At 43.3% G+C, this 18,108-nt stretch overlaps 1 protein-coding gene across 2 annotated transcripts in view; it reads left to right on the top strand.

Annotated features, from left to right (window-relative positions):
• The first annotated feature begins 1,961 nt into the window (after nucleotides 1–1,961).
• The window catches only part of LOC110488406 (mediator of RNA polymerase II transcription subunit 30), a 36,226-nt gene continuing 20,079 nt past the window's right edge, over nucleotides 1,962–18,108 (top strand). Inside the window, exons 1-4 of one of the 2 annotated variants that reach the window (XM_036971233.1) lie at nucleotides 1,962–2,080; nucleotides 5,220–5,388; nucleotides 7,042–7,200; nucleotides 11,998–12,108. In XM_036971233.1, coding sequence (XP_036827128.1) covers nucleotides 5,236–5,388; nucleotides 7,042–7,200; nucleotides 11,998–12,108 — 423 coding nt within the window. In that variant the 5' untranslated portion in view covers nucleotides 1,962–2,080; nucleotides 5,220–5,235. Of the gene's footprint in view, nucleotides 3,166–5,219; nucleotides 5,389–7,041; nucleotides 7,201–11,997; nucleotides 12,109–18,108 lie in introns of both variants that reach the window. The other variant, XM_036971232.1, reaches the window with a different exon arrangement.

Raw genomic sequence — 18,108 nt, 5'->3', positions numbered from 1 at the left:
AGACTATTGTGCACTGTGCCCCTCCCGAACCTAACCCTGGAGAAACAAGATCAGAGTGTTTTTAATTAAAGCACGAGACGGCTGAGTCTGGTAGATAATCCGATTTAGCCTGATATCCCTCAGCAGTCATTATATGGTTCACGTTTCCTATCCCCTCACTGGGAGTTTTCCCTCCCAACACTCTGGGGCCTTCAATCTGGCCATAGTTGAGGCTCTCTGCTGGTTTGGTGTAGGTGATCTGTACACCCTGAAATCACACCAAGGTCATCAATGTCAGCCTATCTTATATTTAAGAAGTTTCTAAGTGGTTAGAATATGTGTCATAGAGCAAATCTCTCTTCTTAAATATAGTAGCCTATTTATTCAATGTTTGTATAATTCATGGTAATTGAACAGTATTTGAGAACACTTCTCTATCAACTATGTGCTTTATCTCTGTCTGTGCTTGAGGGTGTTCAGGTAAGGTATGGTCATTGGAAACACATGTTAAGTATAGATTCTGTATCAGATGCGAAATTTGTCTTCATCTTAATGGACTTTGAATATTCATAAGTCTGTTATAAAGACTTAAACACTACAGGCACGACACAACAGAACCAGAATTGTGTCAACATATTTTGTGCAAATGCCTCAAAATAGAGCCACGTGTCACACCAAGCCTCAGTTATTCAATATTCATATGTGGGAAACAAATTATAACCTAGGAAATTAGAATCTAACAACCTGTGACAAGCCAGATTTGAACTCATTCATCGTGGTAAACTAAACGGCACTCTTTTTCGCAAATTAAGGTGTCAGCAGCCAAGTGAACTGACATGGCGTTTCTGTGCCCGTTTCTGTCTCAGCAGCTTACACAGAGAGCTTTAGAGAGAAGAAAATAAAACCTGTCTCAAGGTTTACAATTACCCAACTCAGCCTCCCACACTAGATAAATTGACATTTAAATCCATCCCGTAGCCATATAACCCCACATTTGAAGGAATAATGGAAATTAAGTAACAGGCATTATTTTCAAACTTCAGCTTCACTCAAGCCTGAAGAAGCCTTTCATTTTTTCAATAAAACCCTCTCTTATTCTCCTTGTCACTCAGAGCAGCAATTTAGCACGGCAGGGCGCACAGGATGAGTAAGTATCTATTTCAGGCACATCTTGTGTTTGATACTTTAATTTAAATAAAGATAACTCGTAACAGATTGCTTTGTGAGCTATGAATGGAAACCTAGCAGAGAATTATAGTTTTTGTCTATTCTACCATTAATAACATAGGATTAGGGGCTCACACAAGTTTGAATGGTGTTTTTTTATACAAAGAGGAAGATTATGATGACACATGACACGTTAGGGATGATCCCAGCTAAATCGTATACAAATACAGTAAGTCACTTCACCAAAAAGTTTAAATAGGCCAGAGGGTTGAAAGATAAATTATACAGGGCAGTGTTGATCGCAGAATGACCACCAGGTGTCGCTTTTACACAGGTGAACTTGCAGTGGAGCTCTGCTCTACCGTAACATCATGAGTGGGTTATTAAACACCTATATTTGATGTATTTTTTTTTTGTATTAGAGTGTTTTTTCATAGTCACCAATACATTTCAGTGCAATCAATGGCAGCAACAATAATCCACATTTTTAAAGCTGGAATCCTTAATTGAAACAATAACAAAGTGTCACCTCACATGTGTTTTGATAGAAAGCTGATGGATATGGGCCTGGAGAAATTGTATTTTAGAGCTCTGTTTGCAAGGACTGACCATCCATGATCTCAAAAGTACAGCTTTAACCATGTTTTGAGGCTATACAGTGTTTGTATACAAACATTGGAGTATAACAAGCGGGGTACGACAGTTAAACTAAGCTCATTAGGCATGTATAAGTTACATTCTTCAAGAACCAATGGGTATAGGTAATGTTGCTAGCAACCAAGGAGTAAAGCTTTAATAAACGCTCATATTTCATGCTTTACGGTTAAGATACTCAATGTAAGGTCTCGCGATGTTTGACACTTTCGATATCCTGGAGAAAAGGAACTTGACACACATGTCAACAAAAAATATACATTAATACTAGCTAGCACAGGTAAGTTTACGTATTGCGTTTTTAGTCGGTTGGACAATATGAAAAGCGCCAAAGTCAACTTTTTGTTTTGTATAGCAAGAGGACAAATGCATGTTAAAGCTATTTGAAATAAATATTGTCTCGTTTGCTAACATCTTGCTGTCTGTAGCCAGCAACGTTAGCCATCTAGCTAAATAAACCGTTATTACGTTAACTGTGGCGTGTGAAGTTGTGGTGCAACGTTGCAGATACAATGCATAGAGCTGTCCGTTTACACTGATGTAAGTGTCCGTGCCTTCCAGAAATGTACTGTATACAGTTAATTTGCCTGGCTATTTTAGTGCATGTGAATTGCTATGTTATTGAAGGGTGGAGCCTTTTTTATATTTTTTACAAAGGCTTCAAAAACACCGAAATACGTCCTTTTAGAAATGGCAAAGCCCTCGGTATAGTGATCCGGGGCTTTAGATGTTGTGCACATGAAATTATGTCCTTCCGAACTTTATCTGCAACGTTATATTCCCTTTTGTGCGACTCGAGCCGTTTCCCCTGTCACTATACGGAGAGCGTAGCCATTTCTAAAAAGACGTAACGTTAGTGTTTGAGCCGTGGTTATTATTATCATTTTTAAAATAGATTTGGTTGTAAAAACCAGAACGTGTCATTCAACTTCAGTTGCACCTTCTGCAGTAGCTGCACCTTGATTGCTATTATTCATCTCATCATCATGACTTACAGTTCACTAGAGCCTCAGCTTGTAGACTATGCCATAGACCAATGGTCACTAGTAAAAAAAGAAAAACAAGTGATGGGTCTCTTCTACCCCTACCCAAGTTTGCATGTGGAAAGGAGGAGGCTGATCCGTACTCTGATAGTGGAGTCTACTGGCCCTTTGCTATTTTCCCCATGTGCGAAGTTGTTGCGCCCTACCTTCAGCACCATGGGGACGAGGCACACCAAAGACGAGGCACAGACAGCAACTGGGGCCTCCCCCCTGAGGAATGAACTTGGCAGTGTCAAAGAGGCTGCCTCAAAGCCAGAGGGCTGCAAGGCTTAGACTGACAAAGGTCTCAGCCTGGAAGAGGTTTAACAGCTACCTGAGTAAGGTGAGATCTTCAGTGAACCTCCAGGGTGGAGGCCTGGGAAAACTGTTGCCTGCCTTAATTTCAATAAAAATAAATAATTTTAATGACCGCTCCTGTGTTTCTTTTACCTTAGTTAAGATAAGAAATAAATAGATATACAGTACCTTCGGGAAAGTATTCAGACCCCTTCACTTTTTTCACATTTTGTTATGTTAAAACAATTAAAATCCTCAGCAATATACACACTACCCCATAATGACAAAGTGAAAATGTAGAAAAAATAAAAGTATTTAGACCCTTTTCTATGCTCAGGTGCATCCTGTTTCCATTGTTCTTCCTTGATGTTTCTACAACTTGATTGGAGTCCACCTGTGGTAAATTCAACTGATTGGACAAGATTTGGAAAGGCACACACCTGTCTATATAGGTCCCACAATTGACAGTGTATGCCAGGGCCAAAATCAAGCCCTGAGGTGGAAGGAATTGTCCGTAGAGTGCCGAGACAAGATTGTGTCAAGACACAGATCTAGGGAAGGGTACCAAAAAATATCTGCAGCATTGAAGGTCCCCAAGATTAGTGTAGTGTCGTGGTGTGTATTTTGTCCTGTATTTAATTTTTAAATCCCAGCCCCTGTCCCCCCAGGAAGTATTTTACCTTCTGGTAGGCCATAATTGAAAATAAGAATTTGTTCTTAACTGACTTGCCTAGTTAAATAAAGGTAAAATAAATAACCACAGTGGGCTCCATTCTTCAATGAAAGAAGTTTGGTACCACCAAGACAATTCTTAGAGCTGGCCGCCTGAGCAAGTTGGGAGAATGGCCTTGGTCACTCTGACAGAGCTCTAGAGTTCCTCTGTGGAGATCGGAGAACCTTCCAGAAGGACAACCATCTCTGCAGCACTCCACCAATCAGGCCTTTATGGTAAAGTGGCCAGATGGAATGACAGCCCGCTGAAGCTTAGTGGTGGTGGCAGCATCATGCTGTGGGGATGTTTTTGAGTGGCAGGGACTGGGAGACTTGTCAGGATTGAGCCAAAGATGAACAGAGCAAAGTCCAGAGAGATCCTTGATGAAAACCTGCTCCAGAGCGCTCAGGACCTCAGACTAGGGTGAAGGTTCACCTTCCGACAGGACAATGACCCTAAGCACACAGCCAAGAAAATGCAGGAGTGGCTTTGGGACAAGTCTCAATGTCCTTGAGTGACCCAGCCTGAGCCCAGACTTGAACCCAGTCGAACATCTCGTGAGAGACCCTAAAATAGCTGTGCAAGCACCACTCCCCATCCAACCTGTCAGAGCTTGAGAGGATCTGCAGAGAAGAATGGGAGAAACTCTCCAAATACAGGTGTGCCAAGCTTGTAGCGTCACCCAAGAAGACTCAAGGCTGCCGAAAGTGCCTCAAAGTACTGAGTAAAGGGTCTGAAAACTTATGTAAATGTCATATTTCAGTTTTTTCCAAAAATGTCTAAAATCCAGTTTTTCTTTGTCATTATTGGGTATTGTGTGTAGATCGATGAGGAAATAAAATACATTGAATCAATTTTAGAGTAAGGCTGTAACCTACCAAAATGTGGAAAATGTCAAGGGGTCTGACTACTTTCCAAAGGCACTGTAGATAGGTAAGTTCTAGGGTTTCAGCAGGTGATCACACACAAACCATTAACTTACACACAAAAAAACATAAGGAAAAATCAAAAAAAAAAAAAAATCAATTTTGTTTAGCACATTATTCACTCTATACTGCCTCTTTTTTTCCCTTTTGAGTATGGAACGGGCTGATGGACTACAGGGTTAAGGGGAACTTGGAGATAAATAGCTTGCAATTATTTTTGGATAAATGAATTAATTATTGTCCCATAAGGAAATTTGTCTGGCAACAATAGTTTATTTATTTATATATTCATTAATTCATCAACTCATCATTGGGAATGTAACAACAAGAAATGAACCAGTCTGTTTCTTTTTCCCTGTCTCTCTCCCCAACCCTTCCCTTTTCCATCCTTCCAATATCATACGACCAGGCATGCCAAGGTGTGCCAGTGTAGAATAAGCTGACCCATCACTGCACCTACAGGTCCTCTGCTGTCCACATGACCACCCCTCCCATGTTGGCGTTCGCTGGGCAGCAGGCTCAGGCTGCCCGTGATGTCAACACGGCGTCGCTCTGTCGCATCAGCCAGGAGACGGTGCAGGATATTGTCTTACGCACCATGGAGATCTTCCAGCTGTTGAGGAACATGCAGGTGAGTGTTTGTGACTTTTTGTATTGGGGCAGTGTAAAAGCTGAATGAAGTTCATGGGTTGCCTTTGATTATGGATGGTGCTGGTCTGTCAACCACCTTTATTACACGCAAAGCATTTAGCCTTATTTGACCTCAGACCGACAGCATTACATAAACTGAGAGCACAACATTGATTGACTGTCATCCAAGAGGTAAAAATCGTGTGGCACTGGTTGGAGTCTGTTCAACCAAATAAATATCCCTCTCGCTCCTCACAGTTATATCAAATAACATTAACACAATATGACATGTATTGTCCCTCTGTTTTATGATGAAAACTGATGGATATGGGCCTACGAGCAGAAAGCTAGGCCAACTAAGCCAGCTTTTATTATTGCCCTAGGAAGGCATGTCTCCCGAGTGGCGCAGTGGTCTAAGGCACTGCATTTCAGTGCTTGAGGCGTCACTACAGACCCTGGTTCGATTCCAGGCTGTATCACAACCGGCTGTGATTGGGAGTCCCATAGGGCTGCGCACAATTGGCCAAGCGTCGTTAGGGTTTGGCCAAGGTAGGCAGACATTGTAAATCAGAATTTGTTCTTAACTGACTTGCCTAGTTAAATACAAATAAATGTCCCAATCCTGTTTCACACTAGTTTGAAAACATGGATGATAATTGGGTATGAAAAGGTCTCCATTTTATCATTAGACAGTCACCATCTGTTTATACCTCTTCTCGTCCTTCTGTTGACACATTGGAAAGATCAGACGGTGCCCTGGAGATGAGTTCAGGACAGGTTGTCTCTGTCCTAAATGGCACATAATTCCCTATGTAGTTCACTACTTTTGACCAGGGCCCATACTAGGACTCTGGTCAAAAGTAGTGCACTATATAAGGAATAGGGTGCCATTTGGGACATTGTCTCTCTCGCTCTGTGTCTCAAAGAAGATCCTTCTGCAGCTCATTAAAACAATGACGAGAAAGTCAAAGACAAAAGAAGAAGAATGCATTACCACCACAACACAAGCCGCGCTTCCTCGCCACAGAATGCACAAACAGCACTGTTGTGACTTGTTTCACAGATCACAGACTGTGTGAAAAAAGATCACTCTGGTAGGCATGTATACAGGTATACACCTCACCTACCCTCATGCAGGGAATCATTTCAGGCTGCACAGGATGATTACGATCGGTTAAAAGCACCTACAGCTAGTTAGCGTTAAAGCTCCGTTGAAATGATCAGTTTAAAGGGCCTTAAGCTAAAGTTAGTTAGCATTAAACCTCAGTTGAAATGATCAGTTAAAAGTGCCTAAAGCTAAAGTTAGTTAGCATAAAGCTCAGGTTAAACAGTCCGAAGCAGTTTTAAGTTATACACATATCATATGTAACTTCTCCTGGTGGAATGACATGTAACAGCACAGTAAAATTAATACTCTTTTTTTTTTTTTTTTTTGGTCTACATTGCAAAAAAAAAAAAAGTCAGTATTTTAAAAAACTTCTACACTTCAGTTACCACCATAAACATTTGAGTAATCACACGCTGATTACCAGTAGTCAAGAAGGTACTAGTCAAGGAGTAAATAGGAGGCCTTGTATTGGCCCGTAGCAATTATTAAAATGTTATTACATTACTAAAAGAGAAAAACACTTCCTTCCTATGTCTTCTCCCCCAGCTGCCAAATGGAGTGACGTACCACCCCAGCACCCACCAGGACAGGCTGGGCAAACTGCAGGAGCACCTGCGTATGCTCTCTGTACTCTTCCGCAAGCTGCGCCTCGTCTATGACAAATGCAATGAAAACTGCACCGGTCTGGACCCCGTAACCCCAGAGGTGAGTGACCACTGTCCCAGGACCACTCTGTCGATCACAATCAGAGTTTCTCTAACTAGTTTGAACTGGACATCATTTACTTGGTGCCTCTCCCACTCTGTCCCGGTCTACCTCGGCACACCCTATTCCCTATATAGTGCACTACTTTTGACCAGGCTCTGGTCAAAAGTAGTGCGCTGTACAAGGAATTTGTATCCATTTGGGACACAGACCCTTGGCTCAGCTCCACATTCAATTAAATTGCTCTCTGTGTTTGTCCCTAGGGCCTCCTTAGTGGCTGTTATGGACACCCACCCACCACTTTATTTTACTGAGTTACTGGGGCGGCTGTTGTTTCAGACCTCATGCTGGGCGATTCCATTGTTTTTATTTGTAGTTTTATTGTTGCAGTCTTTTCTCCTATTGGTTTGGAGCCAATTGGTTTTAAACCAATGTTTTAGAACGGACTGCATGCACACGTTTAATTAGGCTTTTCTTACATCTGACAGAGGCATTTTGCATTAAACATGTAAATGAACACTCAAGTTTGGATACAGCTACTCATTCAAGGGTTTTTACTTCATTTTTTAAAACATTGTGGAATAATAGTGAAGACATCAAAACTATGAAATAACACCTCATGCAGTAACCCCCAAAAATGTTAAACAAATCTAAATATATTTTAGATTCTTTAAAGTAGCCACCCTTTCGCAGTGGTCTAGGGCACTGCATCGCAGTGCTAGCTGTGCCACCAGAGACTCTGGGTTTGAGCCCAGGCTCTGTCGCAGCCGGCCGCGACCGGGAGGTCTGTGGGGCGACGCACAATTGGCCGTCCGGGTTAGGGAGGGTTTGGCCGGTAGGGATATCCTTGTCTCATCGCTCACTAGCGACTCCTGTGGCGGGCCGGGCACAGTGCGCGCTAACCAGGTCGCTAGGTGCACAGTGTTTCCTCCGACACATTGGTGCGGCTGGCTTCCGGGTTGGATGCGCGCTGTGTTAAGAAGCAGTGCGGCTTGGTTGGGTTGTGTTTCGGAGGACGCATGGCTTTCGAACTTCGTCTCTCCCGAGCCCGTACGGGAGTTGTAGCGATGAGACAAGATAGTAACTCCTAACAATTGGATACCACAAAATTGGGGAGAAAAGGGGGTAAAATTCAAAAAGAAAAAAAAGTAGCCATCCTTTGCCTTGATGACAGCTTTGTACACGCTTGGCATTTTCTCAACCAGCTTCACCTGGAAAGCTTTTCCAACAGTCTTGAAAGAGTTCTTATATATGCTGAGCACTTATTGGGTGCTTTTCCTTCACTCTGCAGTCCAACTCATCCCAAACCATCTCATTTGGGTTGAGTTCGGGGGATTGTGGAGACCAAGTCATTTGATGCAGCACTCCATCACTATTCTTCTTGGTCAAATAGCCCTTACACTGCCTGGAGGTGTGTTGGGTCATTGTCCTGTTGAAAAACAAATGATAGTCCCACTAACTACAAACCAGATGGGATGGCGTATCGCTGCAGAATGCTGTGGTAGCCATGCTGGTTAAGTGTGCTTGAATTCTAAATCAGCGACAGTGTCACCAGCAAAGCACCCCCACACCTCCTCCTCCATGCTTCATGGTGGGAACCACACATGCAGAGATCATCCGTTCACCTACTCTGCATCTCACAAAGACGCGGTTGGAACCAAAAATCTCAAATGTGGACTCATCAGACTAAAGGACAGATTTCCACCGGTCTAATGTCCATTCCTCATGTTTCTTGGCCCAAGCAAGTCTCTTCTTCTTATTGGTGTCCTTTTAGTAGTGGTTTCTTTGCAACAATTCAACCATGAAGGCCTGATTCACTCAGTCCCTCTGAACAGTTGATGTTGATGTATCTGTTACTTGAACTCTGTGAAGCATTTATTTGGGCTGCAATCTGTGGTGCAGTTAACTCTAATGAACTTGTATTCTGCAGCAGAGGTAACTCTGGGTCTTCCTTTCCTGTGGCGGTCCTCATGAGAGTCAGTTTCATCATAGCACTTGATGGTTTTTGCGACTGCACTTGAAGAAACTTTTAAAGTTCTTGAAAATGTCCGTATTGACTGACCTTCATGGCTTACAGTAATGATGGATGGACTGTCGTTTCTCTTTGCTTATTTGAGCTGTTCTTGCCATAATATGTACTTGGTCTTTTATCAAAATAGGGCTATCTTCTGTATACCATGCCTACCCTGTCACAACACAACTGATTGACTCAAACGCCTAAGAACAAAGTAATGATGGACTGTCGTTTCTCTTTGCCTCAGGAGGCTGAAGAAATTTGTCTTGTCACCTAAAACCCTCACAAACTTTTACAGATGCACAATTGAGAGCATCCTCTAGGGCTGTATCACTGCCTGGTACGGCAACTGCACCACCCACAACCGCAGGGCTCTCCAGAATGTGGTGCGGTCTGCACAACGCATCACCGGGGGCAAACGTTTGACTGGTACTGTACATTACATTTGTTTGTTTTATACATGGGCAATTCCATGGTAACGGAATTACGGTGAGACTCAGATTTTTCACTCAAATGTATATCAAACAAAAACTATTTTTAACAAAAACACATTTATAGGAAGATCTGTGCAGATATAATTTTGTTTCTAAACTTTGCATCTGCACAGTTTTTACAGTAAATGTTTTATTTTGTAAATTATTCAAAGTGGTCCTTGTGCATAGAGTTGTATGGTTTGTTAAACTTTGAAGTCAATGGTTTTTCTTTGGCATACATTTTCATGTGAAAAATATGCGTCTCAGCATAATTCCGTGAAGGTGGAATTTCCCATATGGCATACCGGCGTGCTGTATTTCTCTCCCTCTGAAAAGTTACACTTTTTATATAAACCTCACTGTCCATTTACACTCCCCAGTTGTACCACTTAATTTAAAATGTTTACATATTCCCAGAAGCTATGAAAATGACTTATTGTGCTGACCAACCAGTACCTCACCATACCATGTTGGTTGGAGGAAGTTGATGTTGGCCCTCCACACACCGCTATTTATCATCCCCTAAAACTCAAGTGGCTGACAAGCCTGCTATTGGCCGGCCACAGTCCTGACAGTCGTGCTATTGGCTGACTGGGCTTTCCCCAAACTGGAAGTGGAATCAATGACTCGGCCAGCATGACCTCATCGCGTTCCTAATTAGCAGCGGGCCTGGTAATGAACAGCTGGCGAAGGCTGCCCACGTCAGCGGTTTTCTGTTTTCTCCCCAAGCCAGGCAATCAACTGAGCCCTTGTCGTTATTTGGCATTTCCTGCACCGTGAGCCGCCATGTCATTTAATTTACTTATCCTCCACGGCATTCTTTTTTCTCTCCTTTCTTCTCCCTATTTCGTTCCCCCTTTCTAAGTAAGGCAACCTGGAGAACTTAATTACCCCCATTCTTCTCTGTCAACAGGCAAACCACATCCATCCTAGTGTGGCGGAGAGAGACGGGTTATGACTCACACACAGTCACAGAGACACACACACACACACGCTTTCTCTCTCGCCCTCGCCTTCTCTCTCTACCCCTGCACATTTTCCCCCTTCCGACTGCCAAAAACAGCTCTTACCTTTAAATTCAAAATGCGTTTGGCTTATAGCTGGAATTATGGAAGTAGAAAGTTTTTTTCCTCTCTGATTCTACAGCTCTAACAATTACAGAGTTGGCCTAAAATAATATCCAGCACGTCTTCTGTCTTCTCTCTAATACGAATCAGACAGCTTTGGGTTTGGCATCGGTCTCTGACTGACTAGAGAACTGCCATAGCGGTCTTGTGTTTCTCATTTGATTCTCTCTCCCTGCCTTTGTCTCTGTCGGTCTTTTGGCCCTATCCAGCCCCGTTCAGCCCTGCAGTAATGCTTTGGTCACAGCCTGCATCAATCACTGTCTACTCTTGGCCTCTGCCAGTTGCTAAACCTCAGGTCACTGACTGCAATGAAATGCAATCAACTACTAGGCTTTCCAGAATGTAGAATAGCACTCAGCCTCAGATTTGTTTTGGTCTTCGCTGTGTTTTCACACCTGCTAAGGCTTTTGGTTGGCCGGTAATCGTTATTCCCCTTGTACCTAATCTTATGCTTTTCTCTTGTACCCAATCTTATGCTTTTCTCAAATCATTACCTCGTTCCTACATAACCGTTTAAGCAATCACACAGCCATGTATGATAATAGGAACCCAGTAGACGATAGTGTAACGCTAGTATAATGGTACTATTTAAGATAAGCCCGTTGCTCTTGATGCAGTGCAATAAATAACCATGTGTTCCATACGGCACTGCTCGTTATCCTGCAGACCAGCAGGTGTCAGTGTGATTTAAAACAGGAGGAACAGCCAGGCAGAGCAAAAAGGAGGGAGGGAGGGAGGAAGGGAAAGACCTCAGCATTCTGAGAGGGTTTTCAGCACAGCAGTCGGTATAGTGTCAGCCAGACAACGTCAAGCACAGAGAGTGCTTATAAATGAATTAAGAGCTTGGGTATGGACTGTGGAGAAGTCCTAATTCAGAAATGTCGGTGGTGGTATGGAACTGTTTGTAGATTAGAGTGTTTTGGTGTTCTACACACAATCCCTATTTATTTATTTTGTTTGAGAGACAAGCCAATGAACCTTATTTATTTTTCATGTTTTATTTATCCTTTATATAACCAGGCGAGACCCATTTGAAATGGTAATCTCTTTTGCAACGGAGCCACAGACAAGAGACAATAAATGTATTTTCCAAGCCAAAGTACCAAACTACTATCAATTTAACATCCCCCTCACTGAACACCGGTGGACATTGTATATTTTGATATACCCTCCCCCCACACAGCAACTCATCCCGTATGTGGAGGAGGACGGCAGCTCCAGACACAATGAACGCTCGGCCAGCCAGGCCCGCCCGGCAACAGAAGAGAGGGGGGAGATCCTGGAGGTTACCAAGGTGAGCTGCCCACTGGGGCTTTAGCGATGTAAATGTACAGTAGGCTGGGCTTTAGAGCGCACAGCCCTGTATATAAAAAGGTAACCTCAATAGGGATTCCAGGGGGAGAGAAATGGGCCAAAAGAGAGAGAGAGAGAACAGATTCTACGAAGAGAAAAAAATAAATGGAAAAATAGTGTGAAGACACAAGCTACATATTGTGCACAATACTCTCAGTACTCTGTACTGTAATTTACCTGAAGTAGTAATAGTCTCTCTTTGACTGTTGAAAATAGTTTTAGATAAACCGCAACATGCATTATTTGGCAGTGTTGCAGCTTTTATTAGCTCCCCAGTCGTGTGTGCGCGCCTGTGTGCGTTCTTGTCTGTCTTGAGTGTGCTGAATCATAATGGAGCAAGGTCACAGATGTCATGGATGAGTATTGGTTATTTTTAAGAGCACTAGCTCCCTCGCTGCTGCTAAAGGTAACAACTACTGTAAAACATGGGCGTGAGCGCTGAGCTTACCTCAACTCAGGGAGATACCAAACAAATTGTGTATCCACTGCAAGTACACAAACCCTCCATAAGCATCAATATCAGCATTCTAGCTGACCATATCGCTATGAAGCATACCAACACTGAAAGGAGAGCAAACAGGCACATCCAAACAATAACACCGGCTCAAACTATACGGAACAAAAATATAAACATATATAAAAAATGTAATGGGTTGGTCCCATGTTTCATGAGCTGAAACAAAAGATCTCAGAAGTTTTCCATTTCCATCCCTGTTAGTGAGCATTTCTCCATTGCCAAGATAATCCATCCACCTGACAGGTTGTCAATTTTGTCACACAATACAATGCCACAGACGTCTCCCAAGTTTTGAGCGAGCGTGCAATTGGCATGCTGACCGCAGGAATGTCCACCAGAGCTGTTGCCGGAGAATGTAATGTTAATTTCTCTACCATAAGGCCGCTGCTCCAGAGTTGCGCAGTGGTCTAAGGCACAACATCTCAGTGCAAGAGGCGTCACTACAGTCCCTGATTCAAATCCAGGCTGTATCACATCCAGCCGTGATTGGGAGTCCCATAGGGCGGCACACAATTGACCCAGCATCGTCCGGGTTTGGCCCGGGGTAGGCCGTCATTGTAAATAAGAATTTGTTCTTAACTGACTTGCCTAGTTAAACTAAAATGTAAAAAAAATAATTCTACGTCATTTTTAAGAATTTGGCAGTACGTCCAACCGTCTCACAACTGCAGACCACACCATCCCAGGACCTCCACATCAGGATTATTCACCTGCGGTATTGTCTGAGACGAGCCACCTGTACAGCTGATGAAACTGAGTATTTTTTTAACCCACTTTTCTCCACAATTTTGATCTTGCAGCAATGAGACAACTCCTCAACGGGCTCGGGAGGCAAAGGTTGAGTCATGCGTCCACTGAGGAGTATTTTTGTCTTTAATAAAGCCTTTTTGTGGGGAAAAACAAATTCTGATTGGCTGAGCCTATGCCCTCCCAGGCCCACCCATGGCAGTGCCCCTGCCCAGTCATGTGATATCCATAAATTAGGGCCTAAGGAATTTATTTAAATTGACTGATTTTCCTTATATGAACTGCAAAATTGTTGAAATTGTTGCATGTTGCGTTTATACATTGAATGCAGAGTAACTACGAATGTCCAAATGTAGCTCAGGAGCTGGATGAAAATATAGCAACGAAAACAATGAAAAGACTCATTTAAATTTGGGAGCACTGAGCAAACAGTGAAGTGGACAATCAAACATTTACCATCTTAGCTGCCCATACCACAAAGCAACTACCCAAAACACCAGGGGGAAAAAAAAAAGGATAACGAAAAGGTAGGCTTCACTTGCATGTCTGCAGCAGCCATCCCCTTTCCACTCCACACTGCTCTGCCCAGAGCCCAAATGCCCAGCTGAATATTAAAGCTGCGATGAGAAGAACATGTTTTGGGGAGTTAGAGGTTAACTCATCAGGACGGGAGGGATGCGGCAGAATGCGGAAAACAGATGTTTAGGAGGCTCAGCTGCATCTGCCTCAACGACCTGAGCCGGATACACCAGATTCCACAAGGAAAAGAGATTGAGGGAAAGAGATGGGAAACGAGAGTTGACATGTAACCGGATGGGATAGATGGGAAGATTTGAGTGTGAAGACGGGCCACATATTGAGCCAAATACCGGATTCCACAGGACGAGAGAGAAAAGAGAGGCTACAGAGAGAGAGAGAAGATAAAGATGGATGGATAACCGGACTGCATGGATAAAGAGGAGATTTTAGTGTGAAGACATACTGTGCATGTTGAGCCAGATCACATTCCAGAGAAAGTGAAACGGGCTGAAAATTTTAATGGAGATTTTAGTGGGTAGACATATTGAGACGGATAGGATTTCCGTCATTCCAGAGGAGGAGAGAAAGAAGGGAAAATAAAGAATAGAGAGTAACAAAAAATATAGAAGACAAATAGATGGCCGGATGGACAGATATGTGGACAAAGATGTTGGAGGGAAGGTCTCCATATGGAGCCAGAGAGGATTTTCAATTAGAAGAGAGGAAAAAGACGAGACACTTGAAGGAGAACGAGAGAAGACCAATAGATGGAAGACTAGAACAGACCGATACTTTTGTATATATAGTGTATGTGGACACCCCTTCAAATGAGTGGATTTGGTTATCTCAGCCACACCCGTTGCTGACAGGTGTATAACATCTAGCACACAGCCATGCAATCCCCACAGACCAACATTGACATTAGGAAGGCCTTAATCAAGAGATCAGTGACTTTCAACATGGTAAAGTGAGTTTGTCAAATTTCTGCCCTGCTAGAGCTGCCCCGGTCAACTGAAGTGTTGTTATGGTGAAGTGGAAATGTCTAGGAGCATGTCGTGACTTTACTTTCATTAATCCGATGACTGTTATTTATCTAATCAACTATGTTTAATTGTTACCCAATTTAAATGAATCATGTAACGATTAACTCATTAGGATTTGGGGCACTACGAGAGCAGTTTTTTTTAAAGGAGTTACCATCTCCCTAATTAAACTCTAAAGCTCTACCTATTACATCCATAAACAGTCAACTTATTTATCATAACCTCGTATCATATAATCATTCTGAACAGACGTAACCGCCTTGCATCTGCAAAAAACAGAGCCTTATGATTCAGTACTACACATTGGTTTAATTATTTATTCACTAGCTAACTAAATGGTAACACAGGACAAACATCCCAACTTAATACATTAGAAACAGGTCCCTAGCGGACTCACAACAATATGGAGGGGCTTGTTACGAAAGACATGGAGAGGGCGAGAGAGACAGAGACACTTAACGTTGGTACATTTTGAAACTACTCTCACTTGTACTTCGCACACGAACCACCTCCCGCTTGGAGTAAGAAATCATGAATGTATTTACGTGGAAATGTCTCAGTTCTTCGTGTATTTCTGTCAGAACCAGGTCTTCTTGGAAAGGGTGTTGGGCCTTTTTTGCGGCACACTTGTAAGGCTCTGATTGTCCAAAAGTGCTCCCCATCCGTCTTCTACTGTTGTTCTCCACTGCTGTCGTCTGGTATCCGGTGACTTGTGAAGTCCTGAACAGAACTACAGAGTTTATTCTACCTCCATTCACTCTGGAATATGCTTATTCGAAGATAGGCTAGCCAACCTTGTCAATGGTTCTCAGTGGGGTGATGAGAGTAGCATACTACAGTGATTTGAGAAGAGTGGTAGAATGGTCCTAGTTAAATTTGCTTTCCTAGAGACTTTACTTAGGACAGCTAATCAGCCGTACCAATGATTGTCCGGGAGGTGACTTTATCATCTGTACCTCGTGTTGAGATTTCAGAGTTCGACTCACTTTGGACGTGAGCTGCAGCTTAATGTCTCTCTGGTCTGATATGTTAATTCTTAACCCATCATTTTATACAGTTTGTTCAAAAGGGGCGGTTCCGTCAGGCTTACACGCTCTCTGACCTCACTCAAGGGAGCAGTGACTACTTACTTGTACAAAGTTATAGAAACAATTTTCTCTTATAGTTTTTAAGATTTACATCCGTCTCTTAACAAAAACACTCATAATTTTTCATATTTCATGCACAATGCATCAGATGGACACTTCACACATATAGTGGGTATACTTTCCAAGTTACAGTATTTCCTTTATAAAAGGTTTAATGACATCACAAAATAACAACCAAACTGACATTAGTGTTCTTTTAGGTCACCTCCGCCCATTCCCCATGCTCGGTTAGAAATATTGTTCCAGTATTCGCTTTAGAACGTGTTAGTGTCGGCAGGAAAAGTGTGTTGAAACAAAGGCACATTCCTTGGGTGAATTTGGAGAGGGAGAACTATTCAGACTCATCCTCCCAGGACAGTCATGACAAGCAACAACGGGATGGCCGAAGCGCATAGCGTGTAAAAATCATCTGTCCTCGGTTGCACTCACTACTGCGTTCCAAACTGCCCCTGAAAGTAAAATGAGCATAAAACCTGTTCGTCGGGAGCTTCATGAAATGGGTTTCCATGGCGGAGCAGCCGCACACAACGCCAAGCGTCGCTGGAGTGGTGTAAAGCTTGCCGTCATTGGACTTTGGAACAGTGGAAACGCATTCTCTGGAGTGAAGAATCACGCTTTACCATCTAGCAGTCCAACGGACTAATCTGCGTTTGGTGGATGCCAGGAGAACGCTACCAGCCCCAATGCATAGGGCCAACTGTTTGGTTGAGGAGTAATAATGGTCTGGGGCTGTTTTTCATGGTTCGGGCTAGGCCCCGTAGTTCCAGTGAAGGGAAATCTTAACGCTACAGCATACAATGACATTTTAGACAATTCTGTGCTTCCAACTTTGTGGAAAGTCCTTTCATGTTTCAGCATGACAATGCCTCCGTGCACAAAGCGAGGTCCGTACAGAAATCGTTTGTCGAGATCGGTGTGGAAGAACTTGATTGGCCTGCACAGTGCCCTGACCTCAACCCCATCAAACACCTTTGGGATGAATTGGAACGCCGACTGCGATCCCGGCCTAATCGCCCACCATTAGTGCCCGACCTCATTAATGCTCTTGTGGCTGTTGGCAAGCAAGTCCCTGCAGCAATGTTCCAACATCTAGTGGGAAGCCTGAGATGTTCGACGCAGTAGGAAAGGTAGGTAAAGAGTAGAGTATTTTAGGGTCTAGGAGATACACTGGAGGAGCTCCAAAATAAATGACTCCTCCATGGTAATGTCTTGCTGCTTTATGGGCCGTCCTGTGTGTGAGTGATAGCCTGCTCTCGTTATGTTGATTGGGGGAGAGCGAGAGAGATGCATTAGCCATAATTCATTGCCACCTAATGGTCTGCGATTGCTCAATCTCTGAGCAGCAGACCTTTTGTACAGCAGATTGTGATTGTACATATCAATTCCGCTTTCCTCTCCTCTGCTCCAACGAGACACACAAACTATGAAGCGCCCAAGTGACCACAAATTAGATCCTTAATGAATGCCTTGCATTAGTGCTTGCACGCCAATTAATGAGAGGAAACAATGAATAGGAAAACAGACCAATTGAAATGTATCGAATTGAAATTCTGAAGATGTCTGGCAGACAGGCATTCTTGTCCCATCTGTCTCCTTTTCCGTCCAAGAAGGACCCCTGAATGACTGCGTTTTCTGCAGAACGGATAATGATTCACTGGGCTCTCAAGAGTACTTGATAATCATTCCATCTGGGATATGAGGCTGCTGCCCTGTCATCTCCCCATCACTCTTTCCCTTCCCTCCTCCTGCTTCACCCTCCTCTACCCTCATTCCTTTCCTCCATCTTTCCTTCTCTTCTCCCCCCCACAGATCCTAACTGATGACCAGTTCCTACGGGGGTGTCACAGTTAGTACCCGGGACCATCCCCAGTGCCTCTCCATTGCAGCCCAGCCATCACCACTCGGCCAGCCTTTGATTTAATACCAGCCTAAGTGTGAATAAATTCCTGTCATAGCCCATTAAGGGG

The sequence above is a fragment of the Oncorhynchus mykiss genome, chromosome 32 (genome assembly GCF_013265735.2).
Source record: "Oncorhynchus mykiss isolate Arlee chromosome 32, USDA_OmykA_1.1, whole genome shotgun sequence".
In the NCBI taxonomy this organism is placed as follows: Eukaryota; Metazoa; Chordata; class Actinopteri; order Salmoniformes; family Salmonidae; genus Oncorhynchus; species Oncorhynchus mykiss.
The sequence above is the reverse complement of the archived record's forward strand: the minus strand, read 5'-3'. Positions and strand labels throughout refer to the sequence as shown.